The following is a 26815-nucleotide window of genomic DNA, read 5'->3' as shown; positions in this document are numbered from 1 at the left end:
TCTTGCATTTTCCAATAATTTGCACTCAAAATGGAAAATTTGGGTGCTTTCCAGACATTAAAATATATCTTTTTCTTATCATAAATTAAAGTAGGTTACTGATTATGCCAATATAACAATATTTTTCTTGGCCCAATTGAAGAGTGCTTTTCAGAAACTCCATTCACAACTGCAATAAAACTCATTTTACTTTGTTACATCATCAAATAATAGGGCAGGATATCACAACAAATGAAATATTGGTAGATAAATATCAACCCAAATTACCCAACGACACTTATTTGCAGCATTCCCTACCTAGGAAGATAATGGCTGTTAGATGACAAAAAATGGCAAAATAAGGGACATGATGGTAGTGAATTGGGCATGTTCTAAAAAAGCAGTCTTCAATATGTGGATGATTGAACTACTTCGTAAAAAATAAATCCAATATTTTCTTTCTGCAATTTCAGCATCTCAAAACTCACCCTGATGTATTTCAAATTTCTACTTTCCAAATAAACTACAACCAGAAAAACCATCTTCTTCTCAAAATCTCCTTTAGATTTCCACCAGGCTGCTTTTAATCAACAGATATCATTCCTCCCAACAACCCCCATTCTATTTCAGTTAAACCATGATTATATCCGATTGACATGATTATGTGAACCTGCTATTCCCATTTACCTCCAATTACATCTTGCTATTCCGAAGGTCCATAATTCTGACAGTTCACTATTCCATTCTAAACTGGCGTTCAGATTCATGGAGGTCAGCAGCCTTTTGCCACCTCACACCTCTATACTGTGTCTCATCTCAAGTAGAGAGTAACGCCATGTTGGATTTCTTAATTAGTAGTGACAGATTCAAATTGTGCACGCTAACCTAATCACGCCGGGCGTATACACACGAGTAGAAGGACGATTTATCTGTACGCTAGTGACGCAACCGCGTAAACGCACCGATTCGAGTCTATCACTACAAAATCCAACATCGCCTTGCTCTCTCTCAACTTGAAACGAGACACAGTATATTGTTGACTACTCCCCATTCCAGATAAATACAGCACTAATTGTTTTGGATTAAAAAAAATATTATCTTATATTACTGACAATGAAGTCAAATTTGAATATTTGGTCAATTTTTGGAAATAAGGGCCAAAAGCAAGCGTTTTTATGGTGTTTTACGTATGCTGTGACAATCAAGCCCAAAGACTTGTACTAAGACTAACAGGTTATTTATATATTATATTTTTTGAAACCATATTTTCTGATACCTTTTTATAACCAATTATTAAAATTAACATAAAATATTTAAATTATGACCAATTTCATACCCTATACTCAAAATTTTGAATGCTTAGACATGTGCCAAGTCTGAATTTTGTGACTGCAAAACATTTTTGGCCCATTTTCCCTTAAATTGCAAAAATATTAAAATTTGACTGACAGTTGAACTAACTAAAGGATTAGGATTTAGCTAGGTTTCATTTGCCAAAATAAGATAATATTTTTTAAAATTCCAACAAAAAATAGTGCTGTATTTTTTTTTAAATAGGGAGTAGAATAACCAACTTGTCCAAATGTGACATGTGTAAGAATATTTTCGGTGTAAATAATAATGTAATGATTTGACGGACATCCTCTTCTGACGATCAAAGAATTATTTTCTCAAGTCACACAAAAAGTTGTAAAATATTTCATCACAGAGAATACAAGTATGGGCTATTCCACTTGAAATCCATACACCCCTATGGAAGACATGGCCAACACTGCTATAGTTTGATCAGCTCGTAATCAGCGGGAATTGTTAGGCTTTTACCACTACGCCGAAAAGTAGACACAAGAGTGATATAGTTGATCTGTCTGGTCTATATTGTGTGTGTTTTAAAGAAAATAGACAACATTATAGGACTTACAACATGAATAATTTGTGATGCTACTGGTGAGATGTCACAAGACAATTCTCGAAATACAAAATATAAATATTAATCACCGATGTTATAAGGCCCGCCGATTACGAGTTGATCAATCTATAGTGTAGATTTGAAATGGAATCACCCATTCAGGTAACCTCATTTGAAATTCATGCTCCCTATGTAGAAGATTAAGATCATGTCTTTCATCGTGGATTTCAACTGGAATAGCCCAATATATCATAATTCGGTACAATTACCGAATAGGGTGCAACTTGCTAGACTCGAGTCCAGTCCTCGTTTACAGAGTTTAGGGTTAGGGTTTAGGGTTGAGGTAGGGCAGACTAGTAGAGTTGCACCCTATTCGGCAATCGCTCCCATAATTCAGTTGAAAAAAGTCTGTCCAATATAATATAGTAATTACAATACTTTACATGATGTTACCCGCATTTGTTCATTACACGCCATTGGTGGTGCAGTAATGCCGTGTACAAAAGTCTTTGATTCTTTCACAGGCGATTTCTATCTTCTCTTCGGGAGCGACAGCACAATTCGAGCGTAATTTGGACACTCAAAACACTGCAAAAAAAAAGACAGTTGGATAAGATGTGAGATTATCCACCTGGAAGTACCTTTGAAATAATGGAAAGCATGCAAATATTTTTCTTTCTATAGGGAAAATGCATGATTTTTTGGCATTTTTTATCCAAAATGTGTGGTTTTTCTTCCCAAAAAGTTCGCATTTGCAATATTTAAAAAAATTGTATTTTTTTTGCAACAGTCTTATTTTCTACACCTTTTCTTTTTAAACATTCATTGTGTTGCAGATCACTATGGATTTTCTGATTTTAGTGAAAACTTCAGGTTTTTGACAAATGAGTATTTGAAATATGGTCATTTTGTGAAAATCTTAAAAAAAACTGGCATCTGAAAAGTTAATGGACCTCTTACTTACCTGCCCTGGCAAACAGAATACCGATTCCTCAGACATAAGCCTCTGTACAAATTCTAAATCATTTGTGAAACCTTTAAAATTGTGCACATCAATACCAAACTGAAATAAAAATGGTGACATAAATACAACATATTACCAAACAGAATAATTATGTGTACATTCACACAACACTATTTAAGAAAACACCAAAAAGTTCAGGTCTTGTTCCTTTATACAGGGGAAAACAATGAATTGATGAAGTCCTATGAACAAAATTATTTTTAGTAGGGAGGGAGAGGGTTGAACATGTTAATTATATTTCTATGATTTTTACAAATATCGATGTTATGTCACTTTCTGTTTTGTTACAAACGGGTTGCCCCGGAAACAAAACCTGTTACAGTTATAGGGCTGGATTCATTGATATTCTGGTTTGTTCCCTTACACTGTCTATTTACTGATTTTACAATATACAGAGTTGCCAAAGTCACTATTTGGTAGCCCAATTGGGCGACTTTTTAAGATTCTCCCTGCGACTTAACCATTGGTTTAAAAATGGGTGACTTTTCAACATTGGCTCCCATGGCTTTTGGTAGTTTCTGTGTCCATAGAAACCAATGGCCAGGGTTGCCAAAAGATTTCAGCCTGAATCGCGGGTCAAATAATCACCCAATTTTTCTCTTTACCATTGGTTTCTATGGGGCAGGAAACTATCGGAAGTCGCGGGAGCCAATGTTGAAAAGTCGCCCAATTTTTTTCTTAACCATAGGTTTCTATGGGACAGGAATTTGTCAAAAGTGGCGGGGAAAATCTTCAAAAGTCGCCCAATTGGGCTACCAAATCGCGGGTTTGGCAACCCTGCCAATGGCTATGAGAAAAAATGGGTGACTTTTTGATGTGACCATTGACCTTATTAGAGGTAATATTTTGAAGTGGAGATTTAAAGTTCATGCTCAATTTGAGGCTACTGACCAGAAGCATTTATAATCTGATTTATTCTGTATTGTGTTGATGAGGCTTAAGCATAAGCCATGCATGGCAGTGCATTCTGTTATTGTCCGAGTTCCAAACAATAACCTCAAATTATGCAGTGTATATAAGAATCATGTGTAAGAGGATCAAATGAAGCAAAATGAGTCTGATGTCGATCAAAATCAAAATTCAGTTGTTGCTCTCTTTATATGAGCCATTTTCAGAGCTTTATTTTGCTGAAAACCCCATCATAATTAGACTTAAATGGTTCCAGAGATATGGCTATTTCAGTGTTGCGTTGCTCAGAACAATAAAATACAAAGGAAGCTTGAAAACTATTATTGATTATATCTCAAAATCAATAGTCCAGACATCCGACTCATTTTGCTTGATTGCATCACATATACAGTAACTTACCATCATATACATAGCTCCTCTTGGCATAATGGGACTAATGCCTTCAATTCCTGATAAAGCTTTAAAACTCAGATCAGCATTTTCCTGTTTGATAAAAGTAAATAAAAATTACAAAAATCAGAAAAACAAATTCTGCACAAATAAAATAAACCAAACAAACAAAAATATGAAAATCTGAAGGCTAATACATGCTAATATGATGGCATGTTTCAGATGAATTATCTAACATAAAAGGGCTACATATCAAACTAACACAGGAAAATTCAAACATACAAGTTCAAGGTAATGCTTTTACAATGTATTTGTAACATATCAAAATACAAGGGGCAGAAAGAACAATGCATCAAACAACTTTAATGCTTCACATTTACACAAAATATATCAAAAAAGAATCTCTAATTAAACCATTTGGCTTTGGCTCACAGTTGCATATTTGGTATCATTTGGTTTGCACCAAAATATCAAACCTTCCATATTCAAGGCAGTTAAACTAGTAGTGCCCTATGTCATTACACCTCCATTTTTCTGATACAGCCAGGGTTCGCAGGTTTTTGCCGCAGGTGAAAAAAATTCCGGTTTTAACCGCTTGGCAAAAACTAAAAAAGTGATTTAAAGTTCAGGTTTTTTTTATCCCAAAGCGAATTATTAAATTAAAAAATTAGTTTCCTGAGTGTAACAAGGCCAGATTTTGTAATTAAAAGTAACATATTAAAGAATTAAAGGCATGCATTTTCATTGCTCTCTAGTGCATTTAACTGATATGTGGCATATCAAATTCAAAACTTTTCCATTTTAAGGACTTGATGAGACAAAAAATGTTGAATGATTCATTAAAAGTTGTATGTTTACTGTTTATGAGCTTTCTGTGTACTTGTTAATATTTGAGTGATATATATGAGCTTTTGCCATTTTTACCGGTTTAAACCAGGCAAAAACAGGTTTTTGCCAGTAATTGCCACTTTGTCGGCAAAAACAAAAACCAAACCCTGGAAACTGCTGAACCAGCCCCAGCTCCAGACAGTACCAATGGAGCTGCTGGAGGCAACAAGTTTCACGATCGTGCATTCACTTTTGAACAAAACAATAGGTGAAATGCTTGTTTGTGTCTTTCATGCGCAATTGTCACATTGTTTATAATCTGTGGATATTTTGTCCTGGAAGCTAATTTGCATATTCCTCCATTCACCAATATGGTTGTTGATCATCTATATAATATCTAATATCCATTTAATGAGTCTGTGGAAAAGGAAAAGAAAACACATACTGTATACTGACCTTAAATGTCTGCACTGCATATTCATAAAATGAATCTGGGCATTTCTTGAGGATATCTGGCATGGCTGCTTGAATGACTGTACAAGGTCCCAAGATCCGTGTGGATAACTTGAACAACCCTTTCCTCACCTGAAATAGTAGTCAATTTGAACAATATAATCAATTAATTGATATCACAAACTTGGTGCTCTATCTTCTTACTCTTGCAACGTGCAACCTCTGCGAATAAAAGTAAGCTTTTTGCCTTTGTGTGCGCTGAAACATTTAAGAGAAGTGACTGTTTATTATGGAGGGAAGGAAAGTTAGTTGTGGGGTAAATGTACCCCCTGGAGGGGCCACTTGACATTGATCAGGGGTATCATCCTTGAAAATGGATTTTCAAAATGCATCCCAAACATATATAAGCATTGATCTGAAAATGCACCCAATCAAGTATGGCAAGTGTCATTTCTATACCTTCAACAATTATTGACAATATTTTACTCGCTAAGTAAATTATCAATTTCATTAACTTCAAACCAGTTATTTGAGACACAAATCCCGGATTATACAACTGGAAAAACACTTTTAACAGACTTACAATGTCAGAAAATTAGGCCGATTTCATAAAACTTTTTTCTGAAAGGACCCTTTTAATACGTGTGATTTATTGAGCAAGGGGTAACCTTTTTCTCAAAATAACTCTTAGATACCCTATTCAGGTTACTTACAAACTGTGCTTTGTTATGGAAAATGACCTTTTTACATGAATTTTTGTTCACGGATGATACCCAATGGTCAATGGCAAGCAGCCCTCCAGGGATATACCAAAAAAAATTGAAATTAACATTAACCACACACACGCATAAAAAAAATGAGGGAAAAGGTATTTCTGTATGTTTGTAAATAGAGGCAAACTATGTAAAGACTTTTAAATTAATTTTCTTACATCACAACTGTTGAATCCATTAAAAGCAGTTCCCATAGTCAGACCCACACTGTCATTCTTAATTGGTTTCTTGTATTGTAATATTGTCTATATAAACATGCCAGGTGAAAATCTGAAAATGATTTTAGGTATGGTAGTCTGAAAATGATGCGCTGGGACGAATGCAAACACTGCAGCATGTCTGACTGAAGCAGTTATTTCAAATTCACCAAAGAAACACTTATTCTCAGTTCATTTCCAATATACCTGGACAAGTGTTACACAAACAGTGGTTATACATTTTACAGACCTGGCAATAAGGTGTTGTTTTTCTCCGGGTGATTTAGTCACACATGAGCCATTAGAAATATAGCTGATGTAATTATTTCTGTTAGTTGCAAGAATCAGTTTTAACCACAGCAGTAACATTCCCAAACTTTAATTCTAAGGGATTATGTTTTACAGAAAAACTACAACTGTACAATAGAGTACACCCTGTCATCCTCACTTATCCGGACCCTGGACGTACCAATCCAGATTCAGAGCTCTTTTGTACAGAATTCTTGGTTATCCACTAGAACGATCATCAAAGAACAAAGAAAAGTACATATTTGCCAATGCTTCGACACCTTACATTGAAGGCCATCTATGTGTTGTGTACACATGCAACTCTGTTATACTCCAATAGAATGAGATATTCCAGTTGAAATCCATAACCCCTATGGAAATAGTTAATCCCCTTTAATCTCACACACAGGGGGTGTAGATGGAGTCAACCATTCACATAACCCTGTTTGATTTTCACACTCCATGTGGGAAGATTACGGGATGTATGGATTACAACAGGAATAGCCCAATTTTTTCAATGCTATCAACTCATATGAAGCGATTTCTTGTGTCAATTTCAACACTTTTGATCATTGCAAAATTACACCTGATTCACTTCCTCGGATTTTCTATTATCCGGACATTGCTTGGTTACATCCATCATTGCCGGATAAATAAAGTTGGACTTTACTTTCAAATGCTAACAACAACTGATTGAAACTTCAGAAAAAAATGCAGTTATGGTGATGGATCCAATCACATCTGGAATGATTTCTGGATGATCAACTTCAAATCCAAAATTTAAAACATGCCGATATGCAACAATGCCTTTTGGGAAGAAAAAGACAATAGAGGAAGACATAAGACAAAGATGAGAGGGACAGAGAAGAGGTGAGTGGGAGCAAAAAGAAAAATCAAAACAATTAATACAATACAATACAATAAAAAGTACAAGAAACAAAAGAATAAACAAATCAAACAAGAACAAAAGCAAGCAAACAAACAAATACAAACAATCAAACAAACAAGCAAATAAACAAAGCAGCAAGACAAGGGACAAACCTTTGAAATTAACTTAACATTTAATAACAAATGCACTTATTCTGACTTGTGATATGCCAAAGAATATTGTGCAATAAGGCCAAATGAAAAAGAAGATTATAGTCTCAAAGCTCCTCCGAAGTTGCAAAATTTTATATGAAATAATATTTGAATCATTGCAGATACCATTTGCAGATTCAGGTAAACTCTTTACCTAATGCATTTGTACCAACTTCAATATTTAAATTTGCATATTGTATGCTTGCGAGCCACAAGGTGACAAGTTTTGCATAAGAAACGATACATTGAATAAACTACAGCCTTCTATCATTTTTTCAAATGGTTAAAAAATATTAAAATAAAAAAATTAAATAACTTGCATTTGATAATTTAGGCATGACTGACCTGAACAAATTTACTAAGGGATGAAATCAAAACTCGACCGGCGTTCGACCGCCGGTTCCGGGAGGTTCTGTCCGGTTAGAGCAGGTTTCTATTGTTCTAAACAAAGGAACGCGGTTCAACCGCCAGTCGGGTTTTGTTTCATCCCTAATGCTCCTGGGACCTTTGAGACTTACTTTTTCATTTGGCCTTCAAAACAACAACATGAAAAATAATAACAAAAAATATACAATTCCTTTCAAAATGATCAATCTAAATCAAATTTGGCAATCTGATACCATAAATTCACTCCAGACATGATTGGACCCTCCACATAGGATTGCAAGTCCCAAGTCAGTAAAATAAAATAAAAACCTCCTAGAAGTGAGAGAAAACATAGTTAAACAAAAATGTTAGAACATTTATCATCTATCGATCACTCCTGCTATCACCAACCACTCAGCCTAGACCACAGTTCTGTAGAAGAGACTGTAGTCTGTTCATCAACGATTTATTCCTGTCCTCACCTCCTCAAAGGCGCCATGTTTGTCGTTAATAAGAATCCATCCGACACGCCATCCAGGAACCAGATACCTATGTGGACATGTGATGTCATCATCAAAATGGGTCGAGGAAGAAAAATGAAAGAAAGATGATGTGAGTGATGGTTTGTGACAAAAGATTACAATGCTTGTTTATGTTATAATACCATGAAAGGGACCAGCAAATGCATTATTTTCACTTTTTGTTCAACTTCAGTTTATTCGCACCATACAGCTTCAACTGGACCGGTAATATATCTGATTACCAATGAATCCCTTAGCATACCTGCACCTTGATTCTCATTCACTTATGAACCATGGTATGATCCACAATGTGTATAAGGCCAAAAAAAAGGGTTTGTCTCAATGCTCGCACGCACATTTGTAAATATCGCACAATTTGAAAAAAAGGAAATGCAGAATTTTTTTATTTAAAAAAAAAAAAAACCACCATAAAAATACCAAGTCGTAAATAATAATAATAAAAAAAAATTGCATTTCGCATTTGTTTTCAAACCACTTGTGAGCTTGGAGACAAACCCTTTTTTTTGCCTAATGAACTATTGAACATGTATGTATGTCAACACACATGCAAAATGATCACACAAACCCTCTACATGAGATCATAAATTGGGGACAAGTAGGTGGGAAAATAGAGTACACATCAGTAAATCTGCCATCCCAACAAACAACACAGTATCAATAATTTGTAACAAATCCAGAAATTACTGGGAGTAAACGGATGTTAAACATGACAGTTTTGAACAACATTGTAGTACTTTCTCAAAATGATTTGACCAAATCTCCCGCTCCTCATCGTCTGCTTCCTGTTGAACTTGACATTGGTGGCACTATTTTATAGTTGAGCAATGGTCATAGATGTGTGGTAAAAAGTGATTCCCCTCCAACGTCAAGATCCAACGTAGAGCAGGCAACGAGGATCATGAGAACCAGGTTGGTCAGTGAGGAACATGTGCTAATTGAGAAAGGACTATGATGTAACTAGTACAAAACTGCCATTGAGGTATATTTAACAGCATTTTACACCCATAACTTCTTGATTTATTCAAGAACTTTGTAAAGTATGAATTATGGACAATCCTGATGAATATATTTACAGCACACCGCATCTTCTTTGATCAGTACTTACTAGCAGCCAGATACTGCAGTTTACTTTGGAAACAAACTGATTGAAAACAACCTTGCCAAAAGTTGTAACCACATACGGCAGCAATTACCACAAAATTAAGTTATAATATGTTCCAGCTATGGTGACACCTTGTGTCATCATGCTGGATAAATTCCATTCACTGTCAGAGGAGGTTTGTGGGTGTAAATGCAATGCAGCAAATAAATTTTTAATCAATACAGCATTGATTTGCTGAGAATTCAACAGGGCACCTATCTCATCAAATCATCACTATACCTCTTTGAAAGTGACAGATAGAGGTGTCTAACCACAAAATGCAGCAACTGCCAAGTTACCATGGTTACAGCAGTATCATGCACTGTAGCATTTCAAATATTATAGGTGTTTGTTTGTGTACCTTTTAGCTAATCCTCCACAAGTCAATACAGGAACCTCTGTTGTGATTGATGCTACTGAATGATAAGGCTCACCAGGGAATACCATGTTAGCATACACCTCGTCAGAAATGATTGGTAGCTGATACTTCTCGGCAACTGAGACGTAAGAAAAAAATAAATCACAGGGTTATCGACTGCTAAGTCGACACAAAATAAAATGCATGATCCTAGAAGGGAGAGGTTTTCTCAATGAACTGATAACAGACTCGGATGATCCCTACTCTTTTTGATACAATATGTATGCGCTTTTGCTGCACAAACCAAACAGCTTAACTAACATGCCATCTGAACCACAGTGGTTCCACACATTTCATAAAATCTATTTCATGTATCACACAGTGCCTTCTATTTTTTAGAAAATGCAATTTTTTAAAAATGTTTCAAATACCCAACTTTTCATGATTACCAAGTATCAAGACTCAAGTTTAGCTCATATTTAATAGTATAATAAAATATAATAAGGCCTAAAAATAGATGTTTGTTTCCTGTAGCAAGACAAAAAAGTCAAATGCGAAATGCATAAAATTTTTATAATGCATGTATTCCAATAGAAAAAAAAAATCTTTTTTGCTGCAAATTGGATAGGAATTACAGTGGATCTCTCCGACACACACAAAAAAATCATATTCAAGAATATTTATGATCTCCTTTCAACCTGCAGATTAAAAAAGTATTTAAAAAATGTGTGATGTTTTCTCCAGAAGTGTTTATATTATTTTTTTGTGATTTTTTTTTCCATTTTATTTTTTCTTTGTAAGTGAAAAATAAAATTCTAATGTGCAAAATACGCCGTCAAAAACGAAATGTACCTGCTACAGGAAACAAACTTGTTTTTTTTGCCTAATAATAAACTTACTTGCACATATGTCTTTTAAGTGTTCCTCACTATACACAGACCCACATGGGTTGGATGGATTATTGACCACAATGCACGCTGTTTTCTCATCTATTAATGATTCCAACTCTTTTAAGTCAACCTGCCACTCTTTCTCTGGCTGTAGAGAAATTGAACCAATGCAAAAAAACAAAACAATTATAATTATGATTGTTGTGCTTCCACCATAAATCTGGATGATCAAAAGTGCCCTCACACCCTGATTTGACATGATAAAACATATTTCCAAGAATATGATTGCTCCTTTTTTTTGTAAGCCCATCAGCATACCAGGTGATGATCATTATGATTATGTGTTTTCCAAATTATTCTTTCATGTGAAATTGAGAAATATACATTATCATGATTATTATTTTAATGAAATTTTACTTTTTGACAAACTTTCATGACATACCAGGTAAAGATTGTTATGATTTACCATAGCATGAGGCCAGGAAATTCCCCTCCCCCCACATATAGTAAATGCCCCCTGTTTTCCCCCACCCACACACACAGTCCAGTCAGAACCAAAAAAATCACCAGAATCCGACTGTTTTGAGCAAAAATGTTACACACATTTCAGAAAAAAATTCTTGCACCACCACTGGATTTTGAACACAAAAACAATCAAACACACCCCTACATATAACCTACCAACAAACTGTAATGTCTGCCTTCTATACCATATGAGCCGCACAGTGTATTGTAAAGGGAAAATCCCGGTCTTGGAATAAGAACATTCTGTCCTGGATTAGCCAACACTACCAATGCCATTTCTATTGCACCTGAACAGCCACATGCCAAAATAACATCCTGCCGGAAAAAGAGAGAGAAAATATGTTACAATTATCAAAATAACAAGCGGATGATATATTATTACAGGACATATCTTATTTCAGTAACTGTTTGTGCCTTTAATACTTCCTACGCTCATGGGGCATAAATACTTCCTACGCTCATGGGGCATAAATAATTCCTATGCTAAAGGGGCATAAATAATTCCTACACTCATGGGCATAAATATGCCACGAGAAAAATCCCACTCCTTTGCTCACATCTCATAAAAATGGCAAAGACACAATAAATAGTTCATGACGGCCATCATGGACATGCAATCAAGGGAAACATATACCGTATTATATTTGTTCCATTAACCACCCATGCAGCATGGGCCATGCCCCTATAAGCACCCACCCTGCAACCTTTTACACATGATCCTCTATATCATGATGTGCATAATCAATGCAACTACACAGGTATCAAACACAGAACCATCTACATCAAATCCATATTTTGGGCCAATGTTTTGTACATAATACAAGTATGTAAACTATATAAAAAAATAAGCACCCACACAAACAAAATGACTCAGTTAAATGCCCTGTGCAGTTAATGGAACAGATGCGGTACTACATATTACTTCATAAATATTTCAAATGGTTATTCCTCAATCGTCATAAACGTTTTTTTAAATTAATCATCTAAATTTAAACCTATTTGCTGTCAAAACCAGTGTCAACATGACAGCACATCCCTAAATACAAATGCACATTTGTTGCCATTACCATTAAGCCAAAAAAAATATTGTTGTGTTGCCCTCAACACAAGGGAAAATGGGAAAGTTGGGTCGGACGGTCCCCTCAAATATTAAATAATGCTTCTTCAATTAGGGGACATTTGTCAATTTTGACATCTGGATACCTGTTACTTATCAATTCAAGACTAGTCTTTCAATAAAATATTAATTTTAAGTGAAAAACATTGATTTTTTGAATAAATTTTTAAAATTCATCATTAAAAAAAAAAATGCAGACCCTGATTTTTCAGGATTTAGGGTCGGGCTGTTGAGGGCAACGCAACAATTTTTTTTTGGGGGGCCTTAAGCTACTTATGTCTAATCCATTACTGATTATATATCATAGCTGTGATGTATTTTGTGAACAAAACCTATTTTAGATAGTTCATTCATGTTCTAACAATGTTACATTACAGGAAATAATGGTGTGAATTTGGAATTAATAGTTTCAACACTAATTGGACAAGCCTGTATCCGAGGAATGACTAACACCTTTCCTCTGTAAGGTCATAGGACATATATACACAGGGGCATACTGCTGTATATTGCTCATACATGAACTCTTTTTAGTATTTGTTTATATTTAACATCCAAACTTATAAGCTGAAAATTCTATACCAAAAGATGAATATCCCTAAAATTGAGTCCCAATATAGTAGTGATATTGCAACAGGATGTTTAAAATGGATTGATATAGTTGGTGTCAGAATTGTATTGTGTATATACATTTGTAGGCCTATAAATGTAATGCTTGATGAACTTTGCTTTGTCCAAAACTAGCTCAGTAAGTTTTGTCTGCTTTAGGCCCATTCATGTACATGTCACTGTGTACTGCATGCAGGCAGTTGCAGTGACTAAAATGAGGTTCAAGTCATATACTGCGCCAATAAAGTATCCTTACACTTGGAAAAATAATCACAATTTCAACACTGAACAATATTGGGGTAAATTTGTTTTTTTAATAGATGCACTATCTAATCCTGCACATTATGACACCACATTGAATCCAATGTGACCTCAAGCAGTAAAGTTACAAGGAATTGAATAGACGAAGGTCCAGTTTTAAAAGTGACAAACTGGCCTATACAAAGACGCAAAAAGATTCCAAAAAGCGAAACAAAGAGACAACAGATTCTTCAATGAAGAGTTATTTAAAGCAGTTTTTATTTCAGTTTTTGCGTCCCTGTACTTTTCATATAACTTTCATTTTATTTGTCAGTTCTTTTGTTTCAGTTTTCTTTTGTTCCTTTTGTTTTAAATTAAAGCCAAACGCATAAATTAGCCATTCACCACCCTCAAACCAGATGTCTAGTCTGTGGAGTTTTGAATAGGCCAGTTTGTCACTTTTAAAACTGGACCTTAGTCTAATCAAATGCTTGTAACTTTGCTTCTTGACGTCACATTGGATTCAGTGTGGTGTCATAATGTGCAGGATTAGATAGTGCATCTATTGAAAGTGTAAGGATACTTTATTGGTGCAGTATAGATTGCAGTACATTGTACATGTAGATTAAAGTAAATTGAAATAAATTTGTCTTCAAATTTCCATTTATTTTAACTGACTTTGCTGAAGGTTCGGTCAAGTTTGATTCTAGTCACACCAACACCCTGCAGTGTCCAGTGCAGTGAATAATGAACCCAGCTTTATATCCAACATCTTGTTTGCTTTTCCAGTAAAGGACAGACACTTGGGTCCATGGGGAGGGGGTAAACAAGTTTGGTTTGGGTAGGATTGTGCCACTGGTAATTTGAAAGTGGATCCATCAATACACCAATTTTTCATGAAATTAGGATGATACATGTACCAAACATCAAAATTTGCAGCCAAATTTAACAAAAATTGTCTTAGTTTTTATATCGTCAAATTCTCACATTTTGGGGAAATTTCAACAATTTTGGTTACACTGAGGCAAAATTCCTCTAAAAATGCCAATATCATATGTGCCATGGTATACACTCTTTCAACAAAAGCTTCATATCTTCTTTACCTGATGTGTCAAAGGTGCTTCAGGGCATGTGAATAACTCCGCAACTGCTTTCCTTGGACCTTCCATACCTGAAATATGGAAGCAACAGAATGTTAAATTCATATTTGATATAAATATTAAATATGATTTGTAACCTAATTTAAAAGTGTACACATGCAACCAATGACATCCTAATGCGACAAAATATCTGATGCAATCAGACCAAAGTTGGAAATTTTTACAATTGAGTAGTAAAGCTTATGATGTTGAAATGCTTGGTTGCAAAGTTATGAACTTTTTGTAATTCCATTATCTTATCTTTTTATTGTTCTGGTTTTTTCTCCTTAATTTTACCTGTACATGTATCTCAATTTCATTATTACAGACTTTGATCTGATTGGATAAGATCATGTCACCTCATCCGATCATTGATGAAGACATTGTAAATTTCCATCCTGCCTGTTTCCTGCCGACTCCAAATTCACCCCTAAATATGTGATTCTTGGCCCCATTATTAGCACCCACTGGCTACTGATTCACATTGATAACCAACAGTTATGATATGAGCCCCACAAGTGGTCCCATGTGGCCCTTGACTCACCTACTGATGGCCCATAGCCATGATTTTTGACTCCGTGTGTTGCTTCAATGACAGCATCCTTCATTTCCTCACATGGCCCCAGGTTACCAAAGACTGTTGGATCACCTGTTGATGGGAAGTCAATAAATAATATTCAAACATGTAATATTTGATATAGAGAGAAAGAACATAGTAGGCCTAATGCAGTGAGGTAAATGCCATAGATGTAGAATCTGTTTGAAAGGTCATATAGTAGTACATTGTAGTTAGAACTGGTTAGCGAGCAATTTTAAGCTAGATTTATTCGACTTTAAAACTAAAAATTGCAATTGTTCTCTACTATTTGTGAAGACTGGTATAGGCCTATGGTCTAGCTTTCAATTGATTGCATCTCATAGGCATGCCAGTAAAAATGGGGAATTTATGAAGCTCTTTCCAGGAAATTATGTCATTTGGAGGATATTTTACATTTCTGAATTAAGATGTACAGTAAGAAATAGTGGGAAATCCTCCTTGGTTGGAAGGAAACGTTTATCTTCCCAGGGAATAACATTTTTTTCTGCCCTGCTCATAGGAAATGGTCATATTGTTTGTTTGATCTACATGCTTCATTTTAGACATGGTACAAATTTGGCAATTCCAGGAGAAAAATGGAATCTTAAATTGAGGAACTAGAAAGTTTTAATACTAATGTGAAAGATAGACAACCACTGGCCCATTAACCTGGACCTAAAAGGAAGTTAATCACAATAAAATTTAAGTGTGACTGTGTGAGACTTTACTGTTTGTTTGACATGTCATGCACATCATAAAAGAGATCACCTTGTGTTGATAAAATATGAAAGCTTACAGCTACATGTATAGTGTGTCTTGTCGCAAGTTAAGAGTAACACCATGTTGGATTCAGATTTGATTCGCGAATGCTGACCTACGCGTGTGGAAGGGCGAGTTTGGCGTCGCAGCGACGTAAACGCACCGTAACGCACTGTAACTGCGAAATCCATCATGGCATTACTCTCAACTTGAGATGAGACACACTATAGTGTCCCATATGACACAACTCATCATTATAACAACAATATTGATTATAATGCACTCCCAGGGTTGCAGATGTCATTAATAATCTATATAATCAACACATATGGTTGCATGCTGTATTGATCTCTCTCTGATAGTTAACAATTCAAAATGGGCACTTCTCCAACATATAATCAAAAACTTCCTGATAGATTCAGCATTATGTCATTATGGTTTATCAATATCCACTCATCACACAAATCACTGGCAAGGCAGCACTATTCAACACGTCTGAGGACAAATTTGAGTTTAATTTCAAATATAAATACTAGTACTAGTAGTAGTTCTGTACAAATGTATGTGTTGCTCTGGACAAAACAAGTGGCGTCATACATTTGACCCGCTCTGACAAAACCAGGAACAAGTCTCATTTTTGACATTTCATGATTTGAATAAAAATGTAAGCACTAGACAATAAGCTTTAAAATGATACCCAAAATTATATTTAAATAGCATAAATATTTTTCAAGATATGGATTATTTTGTAAATGATACCTTGATATTTATGCAAAATTGCTAAATTCTGAGTAATGAACCAATAAGTTTCCTGCCTTACACATGATTGAATACGAATTATCATAGTTCAGCTTTTATTTATTGATTTAAACCTCTTTTTAATAAGTACTTTCAATGATTTGTCCACTTGATCACACACACTAGGATCCACAACATGCTCATCTATCAAGGCATAGTTCTTTAACCCCAATACATTTGCACATTCATTGAATGACCTTTGAAAATGTGGGTACAAAAACTCATACTCAGAAACTTGAGGTCAAATTTTGCACTATGATTGTTTTTAATTGAGGTTATTGAACTATGCCATTTGGGATGAGACCATTGTGGTCCATAGTAACAGAATACCATGAAATTAAGAATTCCAAAATTTCATTCTTTATGGGAATGTCATCTTTAAAGGACTATATAACTCAAAAACATTTCTGGCGAGCTGCTCCGGGTTTTGTTGGCACTGGTCACATATATGTGATGCGATCAAGCAAAGTGAATATTGATTTTGAGATAATCAATAATAGTATTAAACTTCCTTTGTATTTTATTGTCCTGAGCAACACTAAAATGACCACATATCTCTGGAACCATAAGTCTAATTATGATGGAGTTTTCAGCAAAATAAAGCTCTGAGAATATATGGTTCATATAATGAGATTGAAAACTGAATTTTGATTTTGATCGACATCAGACTTGTTTTGCTTGATCGCATCACATATGATTCATTTGCAGGGACTAGAAATCATTGAATCATTTCTGGCAAAGATACTTATAGATTTGCCTGAGTAGTCCAGTTGATTCTAATTCTAGTACACTCAAGTTAAGGTCAGCACAGTATTTAATCAAATGATTAAAAAAATTCTTTTGCCTGAAGCAACTTTGATTTGCGCACTCTGTGACAAAACTTTGCCCCTGATGACTGGAAAATATATTTATTACCCAGGAACTCTGACAACTTGGACAAATATTTCATTCCAACATTTTTTTTTTCATGTATATACAACAATCTACAGGCAATGATTTCCCTCCAAATAGTTCCCTACTTGAGATTTATCATTTTTTAAACTCATTTACTCCAGGTGCATTGAGCTATTCCGCTATTCAAGTTGGAATCCACTACCCCTATGGAAGACATAACCTTAATTTTCCGCACAGGGAGAGTCTATTTCAAATGGGATTACCTGAATGGGCAACTACATTTGGTACCAGGATTTTTTTTACAGAGAAGGGGGCATGGGGGGGCAGAGTAAATGTCAGAGGTTTTACTAGAGTTTCGATTGGGGGAAAGAGTTTCGATTGGGGGAAAGAGTTTCGATTGGGGGAAAGAGTTTCGCCTGGGGGGGGGGCAATTTCCCCCATGCCCTCCCCCAAGCTGCCACTGACTGCCCCTCCTGTGTGGGAGATTAAGGTCATGTGTTCCATACGAGTGTATGGATTTCATTTGGAATAGTCCATCTTGTTTTGTGACCCTGGCACCCGGGGCACTCCAACTTAGAGGTGATGCGTATGTAGGGCTGTTAAGACCCCTGTTTCAACATCGCTGCCACCCAAAGACCCCATATTTTTTTACAAACACATGCTCTATCACCCGGGCCGAAGACCCCCTACCCCCTATTTTTCCATTTGATCTGTCACCCAAAGACCCTTACAAGTTCAATTTGAACAGCAACTTTCATTTTTTCATTTATCACTGATTTTGTTACTTATTTTGAAAAAAAAAACCAAAGAAATTTGAAGCCATTTATAACTAGAAATTCGATTTTCGAGGTTTCTGTGGCACTATTTCGGCTCTCACCCAAAGATTCCATTTTGAAAAAAAGGTCATGCTCTCACCCAATGACCCCATATTTTTTACATTTTGCTCTCACCGAATGCCAAAAATCATGCTCTCACCCAGTGACCCCATATTTTAGACATTTTGCTCTCACCGAATGCCCCTTAGTGTGAAAGTGCCAGCCCTACACCTATTGAAGTGCCCCCCCGGCAATTGCTGGCATGCACACATTTACTGCACTCACCAATGGACAATGCAATCACTTCTTTATCAGGGTTAGGTTCTAATTTCATTGAATCTACGACCGTTCGTATTGGATTGTATGTCCTCATGGACATCTCTGAAGCACTGACACTCCACTTGGAACGCTTTGATGGTGCCGCTTCTGAACCCATTGTTGTCTGTTACGTCTTCAATGTCTGAAAAAAATGACAGAACAAATTGGTACAGGTTACTTTTTTGTATTTGAAATAAATGTAAGCATTTGTATATTTAACTGTTATCAAAGCAAAACACTTTATTTTATTCTGCAAGCACTAGGAAGGCTACCTACAAGTATGATACAACCCCTTATCCAGCAGTCGACACAGCACCCCATAAGACGCTTGGGTGAAATGGGACAAATAAACCCTGCTCAACCTTGGGATCATCAGATTCATGAGTCCATCGCCCTAACAGCTGTGAAGCTTTGGTTATCACAGACACATTGGGCAATTCTATTGACGCTTCTCACCGTGCCCTGATGCGCTACTGCCTTGGAGTGCATTTTCCAGATCGCCTATCAAACGACAATCTGTATGCCCGGGCAAAAGTTGCACCCGCGACATTCACACTCACACGCAACAGGCTACGGCTTGTGGGCCACGCAATAAGGAGACCGGAACTGCCACTTTCCATCATTCTCCATCCTAACAATCAGGCCACAGAAGCCTATCGCCGTGGTGGAGCACTTCGCCGCACATATCTAGCTCAGCTCATAGGCGATCTCAACACCATTAACTTGACAATCAAGGACGCCTTCAGAGTAGCGCAAAACCGCACTGAATGGCAGAGACTTGTGGGATCTGTTAAATAACTGTATATTATAACTCTTTCAGTCACAACGCCTCATGTTCTTGAACTTGAGTTGCGTCACCTTAATAGTAGCCCTAACAATAATTAATTAGGCCACCGTATTCTCTACTTCAGGAGATTTTCATTACCAACTTTTGATAAATGTGATCCTCATTTAATTAGGATCTTGTTTTAAAAGTTGCTACCCTTTCTGTCATGACACCCATCATGTGGAACTGCCAGTTAGTTTGGTGAAGGTCTTGATTGGGGGGCCCCCTCGTTGGCCAGGACCTGGAGTAGATGACAATTTAGGCTTCATACTTATGGACAGGGTCACTGAAGATAATCGCTAGGAATGCACACAACTTGCAAGGGTGAAAATAAAAGCTTTTCTACCAGGACTCTGTTTGGGAAAAAAGTAAGTCCTGGCTCACCTGAATTTAGTCCGGACCAGAACTCACTTCCAGGACTCGCTTTTATAGTATAGTAAGTCAGTATTTTTACCAAAATGGTCTAAAATTAAATGGTTTAATAACTCCAATTCTGACCTCACATTCCAGTGAAACCCCTTTTTGGTTCACCATTTCTTATAGACTGTGTGGTCACGGGCTACGATTTCACCCATGCGCACAAGCATCAGGAAAAGTTCAATTTTTAAACTCAAGTAGCCTTCTCAAGCAACCTGTTTGATGTACCCCCGGTATGGTCATTGTACAAATGTAAAAATGGATGTACAAATGTATGTACATGTACATTGTACAAATGTAATCTCATTGACTAATCCAGTTGAAATCTTTACACTACCTATGGAAGATGTGACCTCAATCTCCCAAATTTCAAATGGGGATGAATCTGAATGGGTGACTCCGTTTGAAATCTACACGCTTGTGTGGGAGATTAAGGCCATCTTGTCTTCCAAATGGGGTGTATGGATCTCAATTGGAATAACCTCGGTACTCTGTTCTCAGGAGTCATGGATCCCTAAAATAAATTAAAACAAAAACAATTAACCAAAAACTACATTTTCTTCTAGTTTTAAAATAGGCAACATCCTTTTAACTGTCAAACAATATTTTGTTTTCTTGTTTACTCACTAGTAGTAGTAAACAATGATGTATACATAAAATATAATTGGTAAGGAAATCTTAGGCATTAATATGATTGCATGGCCAGCTGTTGCTTCAGCTTATCACAGCTGAAGTACGGTAATGCATTTGCTATTAAGTATTATGGCCTGTTTTAATGCATGTTGTGCATGAAAAGTAATAATATAAATTATAAAAGTAATAATATAAATTTATACAGCCTATAATATTAGACACTTATTTTTACAACTTTAGACATATATCAACACATGTTTTACACTTCAATAAATCAGTCTGTTAGAAGCAATTAAAAAATACTGTAATTAAATTTCAAATGTTGATATGAATATTTCGTACAGTGCTTCACAATATTAGTACAAGTTAGTTAGTACAATATTAGTATGTGCCTTGCAGGCAGGGTTGTTAGGTTAAAAATTGATGGTTAAAACTGGGCAGTTTGTTTTGGTCACCAATACAGTAATTCAAGAAAAATAACATTTAGTAATTATATAATAAGACATTTGAGTTAATAGCATTCTGAACATGTTCAACATGCTCAAGTTTACAGAAGCAAATATACCTGTACATACTATAATACAGTAGGCCTGCAATGTAAAATTTACATTTGAATATTTTACTTTCAAATTACTGCAGTGCTAGCCAGCCTAACAAGAAGGTAGAAAAATTTGTCTAAACTTGTTACCGTATTCTGGATATCAACTTCCAGACAGCCTACATGTATAGACAAAATAAACTTTTCATTTTCTTATTTTTAAAAATCATAATACGTGATTTGCTGCAAAGCGACGCCCTCAATTTTTCTGGAATTCTACTTTTTGCATGATTGTAAAAAATCTTAGACAGGCTCTCCACTGTCTATGTTGTAATAGGCCCAGTGGTGTATTAAAATACCACGCGCAAGACTGAGCCTGAAGTGCTTTGATTACCGTACTTATAATTTACGGGGGTACTACACCCCTGGCCAATTTTGTGCCTATTTTTGCATTTTTCTCAAAAATTATAGTGCATTGGTGGCAAGTAAGATATATAACAAATTAACATTTGCTGAGAAGAACGCCCTCAATTTTTTTTTTAATTCTGGTTTTTACACGATTGTAATGTACTTTAGTCAATAAAGAATTAAAGATAGGCCTACTCTGCAAAAATCAAGACTTTAGGTGTGGTAGTTTTGTCAAAATCCGAGATTTTGAATAAAACGATGGAACCGGCGTTTTATCATTACGATGGAAATATTAGTCAAACATGTACATGCACAGTACATACACGGCGTGTGGAATACACATACACACACACCCCGAGGATCGCACCGTATTACAACCGAGGGAGTAACATGCATGGGCGTAGTAGTAAATTCAAATTTTCTATGCTTTACCTCACTTGTTCGGCTCAAAATTAAAAGGGGACATATCTGACAGTAAAAGCTAACATTTTATGGAAAATAAATACTAATCTAACAATATAACATCGTGTATGCGTTCGACTAATAATTCCATCGTAATAATAAAGTAGGTATCCCAGGCAAACCTTAGTAAACACATTTGCTTGTCAGCAAAATTCGCCGACAATGTCAATGCATATTTACATAGAAATTTAAAACAACTGGCCGAAGAAGGAAACCTAATATGTTTTCTATACTTCACTCGACCCAAATATATGATTTTTTATGGTGATAAGTCTAGACAATCGCACATGGAATTTTAGAGGGATTTTGATAGCAGTTCCATTAAAAAAAATTGCTATCATAATGAGACTAAGATCTAGAAACACCCCCGAAATGCCGTTTTGGGGAATTTTGCTAGCTGAATCTTTTTGATGAAACTGAAAGTCAATCTTTGACAAGATGTAACTTTGCTACGGAAAGTGCTATGAAAAAAAGGTTTTCAGTTTTGGCTTTGTTTACTCAAGGGCTTTAATTTGATATATAAAATGATGCAGTTTGATGGCAAATTTGAATTCATCTAGCATACCTAAATATAGTCCGAGGTAAGGGTGTTAGTGAGTCCCGGGAATTCGAGTCCCGCCCGATAATCCTATTACCCGGTAGGAAATTCCCTGCCCGGGTACCCGAAATAAAAAAAAAAAAAAAATTCAAATTCAATGCATTTTGATATCATTAATAGAGTATGACATGAAAACTATGTATCAATTTTCATATTAAAATTACAAAACAATGTGCAAAATTTTTTTTTTTTTTTTTTTTAGGTCAACCATGATCCTAGCATTTATGTCTAGGTCCAGAGACACTACAAAACCGAAAAAAAACTTTTTTTTTTTTTTTTTTAATTTTTTTTTTTCAATTTCGGGTACCCGGTTACCCGCCCGAAAAATGCGCCGGGTACCCGGGCACAAAATTACCCGAAAATCACACCCCTAGTCCGAGGTGCTCTGACGATAACACTCCGATCGCCAGGCAATCTATAGTAGGCCAGTGGGACAACGAAAACGCTACGTGAACGAGCTAACCTAAATAAAGCGCCGAATCCGGCGTTTTTTATTTAAAATCTCGGATTTTGACAAAACTACAGCACCTAGAGTCTTGATTTTTGCAGGCTATATTGGTTTTAATAATTTAATCGTGTAAAAAAATGAATGAGTGAGGGCGTCCTCCTCAGTAGTCCGAGGTGCTCCGATCGCCAGGCAATCTACGCTTGTAGTAGGCTAGTGGGACAACGAAAACGCTACGTGAACGAGCTACCTCCTCAGCAAATGTTATAATATGGCTTTAAAAGTGTAACAACTACATTAGATACATTTTTCGATCAAATGAAATGTGTAGCGAATGATGGCATGCAATTGTATCTTCATTTATCATTATAACGTTATTGGACTAAGATCCATAGAGATGTCATTATGTTTTATGGTCTAGTGAAGTCTTGCTTGCAGGACTATGCATTTAAAGGGGCACTTCGTGATCCACAGCCTCATCCCCCCACTTTTCTCAAAAAAAAGTTGAGATTTTTATATCACTGGAATACTCTGGCTACATAATGTTTATGTACAAAATATTTCTTATATTATTTGTTTCGTTCTGGTGCACCAGAACGAAATTACTAGGTGAATTCAAATTTGCCATCAAACTGCATCATTTTATATATCAAATTAAAGCTCTTGAGTAAACAAAGCCAAAACTGAAAACCTTTTTTCATAGCACTTTCCGTAGCAAAGTTACATCTTGTCAAAGATTGACTTCCAGCAAAAAGATTCAGCTAGCAAAATTCCCCAAAACGGCATTTCGGGGGGGTTTCTAGATCTTAGTCTCATTATGATAGCAGCTTTTTTTAATGGAACTGCTATCAAATTTCAAAATCCCTCTAAAATTCCATGTGCGCCTGTCTTATCACCATAAAAAATCATATATTTGGGTCAAGTGAAGTATAGAAAGCATATTTATGTAGGTTTCTTTCTTCGCCAGTTGTTTTAAATTTCTATGTAAATATGCATTGACATTGTCGGCGAATTTGACTGACTAGCAAATGTGTTAACTAAGGTTTGCCTGGGATTCCTACAACGTATTGTCTATGGAGCAGTGTATTATACACATAAGGCCAAGTAAAAATAAAACATGTTTCACGTCCGGTTTTCAAAAAAAGGAGGAGGAGGCTGCTTTTTATTTTCTATTTTTATCGCAAAATTGGTGTAAATACCCATACTTAGAGCTGTTTTAGCGTATACAATAATGCCTGGAAAAAGAAGGAGGCCCTTTTTTATTTGTTGTTCTGAGAGTTACACCCCCTCCTATGATCACAAAACCTTCCTAAAATGTTTCTTGTATCTTAACAAGGCTATAGAAAGCATTCCAACTTCCTAGACATATTTTTTGAAAAGTTATAACTGAATTTCAAAAATAAAATATATTTGAGGAAACCTCAAAAAAGGAAGCGGAGGGGACGTGAAACATGTTTATTTTTTTATTTTGCCTAATCATGCATAACTCGCAAACGCAAAATCGGAATCAACTGAAATTTTGGGAATATGCTTTTTTTCGTGGATATGTACTGAAAAATGTCATAAAAAGAGGATGCTAGGATCACAAAATACTCCTTTAAGCCAAACATGCAAAGCTATTACTAGTATTTCATCCATGCATCGTCGTACTAAATTATGCCTGCCACTTCCACATACTTGTGCATAATACGGAAGGTCGAGTTGTGCCCATATAATGTTTAGGCCTATGTTAAACTGTATGTTATACAAATTGTACAGCTATCATTTCTACCCTATGACGAACCGACATACCTGTAAATCAAATAGCCCACAAAAAACTGGTCATCGCTGGTATTTTTCATGAAGAAAAACGACACTTTTTACGCCGAACATGTCCAAAACACGCCAGCTGACGTACAAGCCTCCCCACGCATGTACATAAACAAGCCGTGTTCATTGTTTAATTGTCACCTGCAGCTGTTCGCAAGAAAACTTTCTGCATAAAATTACCTGGGGTCGTTATCAGGCCTGAGACACACTGGCGCTTAGTTTGAGGACAGTCACTATGAGTTACTAATGTCGGCACATGCAGAAAATGCGTGATGGGTCGCCATTTTGTGACTCGTGCAAGCTAACACAAACAAATTATTGGACTTAATAATCTTTTCAAGTTTTAATAAAACGTGCATCTATCATGATAATATTACATTTTATTATTTTATTATTTGAATTACATAAGCTATGTCAATTTTGTGTCCATGTTAATTTTTATATGGATTTACCTGTGTTGATTTTAAACTGTTGTGAACGTGGAGCTACGCAAACTGGCAGGCGATTACCCACCACCATGCAATGCGAATACACGGAAACGATCCAGTTTAGGATGCATCGCAGTTCCTATTGTGTAAACCGCCCATCCAACCTGATCGTGTGCACAGGATTTGTGCTGGAGGCTAGTTAATGCGCACAACCAATGCGCAGAAGAAGACCTTGATACTAGGCGGAGCTTACGTTTCACAAGAATGATTGACAGCTGTGAGTAGGTGAAATTCTGTTCTGTGATTGGTACAAAAATATGGTTCTCGTATAAATGAATATATTATCCATGGCTTCAAAATTAGGAACCGTTTCTTCCACAGAGGCCTAGATAGGGCTCTATGGTCTCTACTCATCATACACGACCGTAGAAGATCTGGCCAGCGACGACGCTTGCCAATCAGGCTAGCTATTTGTACGGCGTGGCCTCTCATCCTTTATTATCTCTGGTCTTGTCACGCTGGTAGATTCGCCCATCCGTGATTACTGACCTGGATCTGACAGAAGATTGTGGAATTTACGATTTTCAGCAGCAGGATTTTATGAAACTGCCAATATTTGCAAGTATTCTGAAGGATCGGTAATAATTAAAATATTTTTCATGGTGTCGGTAGTGCAAGTTGAAGTTAGTGAATTTGTGGTTTTGTATGTTATGTGCAAGAGTGTTTTCAGGAAGCGTAAATAGGCAGGCCGTTATGCTAAACTCTCCATCTTATATGTAAGTTCGGCGAAGAACTGGACACATCACACGGTAGTGTGATGTGTCCAGCCTGGATATAGTACTAAATCATCATTATCAATATCATGTACATTGTCATTGCATGATTGACATTTCATGCATTGTCAACATCGACTCTACTTTCAACTCATTTTTACCACCATTTCGATCGTCTTATTTATCATCAAAGTTACAGTCGGTTTCTATGAGATACAAATAAACACAATACCTTATTAGAATAAGTTGTAATTATGCAGCAATGGTGAAATTCAAGCCAAATAATGCGACGAAAAAATACACGTGATGAGCACACACTCCGATACCCGACGACTGCGGTGTTGATATGATGACGTCAATTACCCGGCAAAAATTATCTGGGAGGTGTGTCCGGTTTTCTACGTCATGATTGGATGACAGAAATGGGCAGGTCTATGAAATAGTATAGCCGCTATGCTCTAAAATTTGGTATAATTGTGCATTTAGTGGTAAAAGCATTTAGTTTTCCACACGGTAAAATACTTTGGTGGCAGGGGCTGGAAAATAATCAAATATAGGGGGTCATA

The 26815-nt window shown here is 36.1% G+C and overlaps 1 protein-coding gene across 1 annotated transcript; it reads right to left on the bottom strand.

Annotated features, from left to right (window-relative positions):
• Positions 1-1505: 1505 nt before the first annotated feature.
• On the bottom strand, positions 1506-26581 carry LOC140135686 (tyrosine aminotransferase-like). The gene is given in 13 exon segments (XM_072157272.1): positions 1506-2434; positions 2437-2473; positions 2850-2948; positions 4218-4301; positions 5493-5621; positions 8676-8742; positions 10238-10373; positions 11134-11272; positions 11806-11964; positions 14716-14783; positions 15296-15400; positions 18880-19054; positions 26482-26581. Coding segments are annotated over 12 exon segments (1257 nt in total). The 5' UTR covers positions 19031-19054; positions 26482-26581; the 3' UTR covers positions 1506-2351.
• Positions 26582-26815: the final 234 nt, after the last annotated feature.

The sequence above is a fragment of the Amphiura filiformis genome, chromosome 16, assembly GCF_039555335.1.
Source record: "Amphiura filiformis chromosome 16, Afil_fr2py, whole genome shotgun sequence".
NCBI lineage: Eukaryota > Metazoa > Echinodermata > Ophiuroidea > Amphilepidida > Amphiuridae > Amphiura > Amphiura filiformis.
The sequence above is the reverse complement of the archived record's forward strand: the minus strand, read 5'-3'. Positions and strand labels throughout refer to the sequence as shown.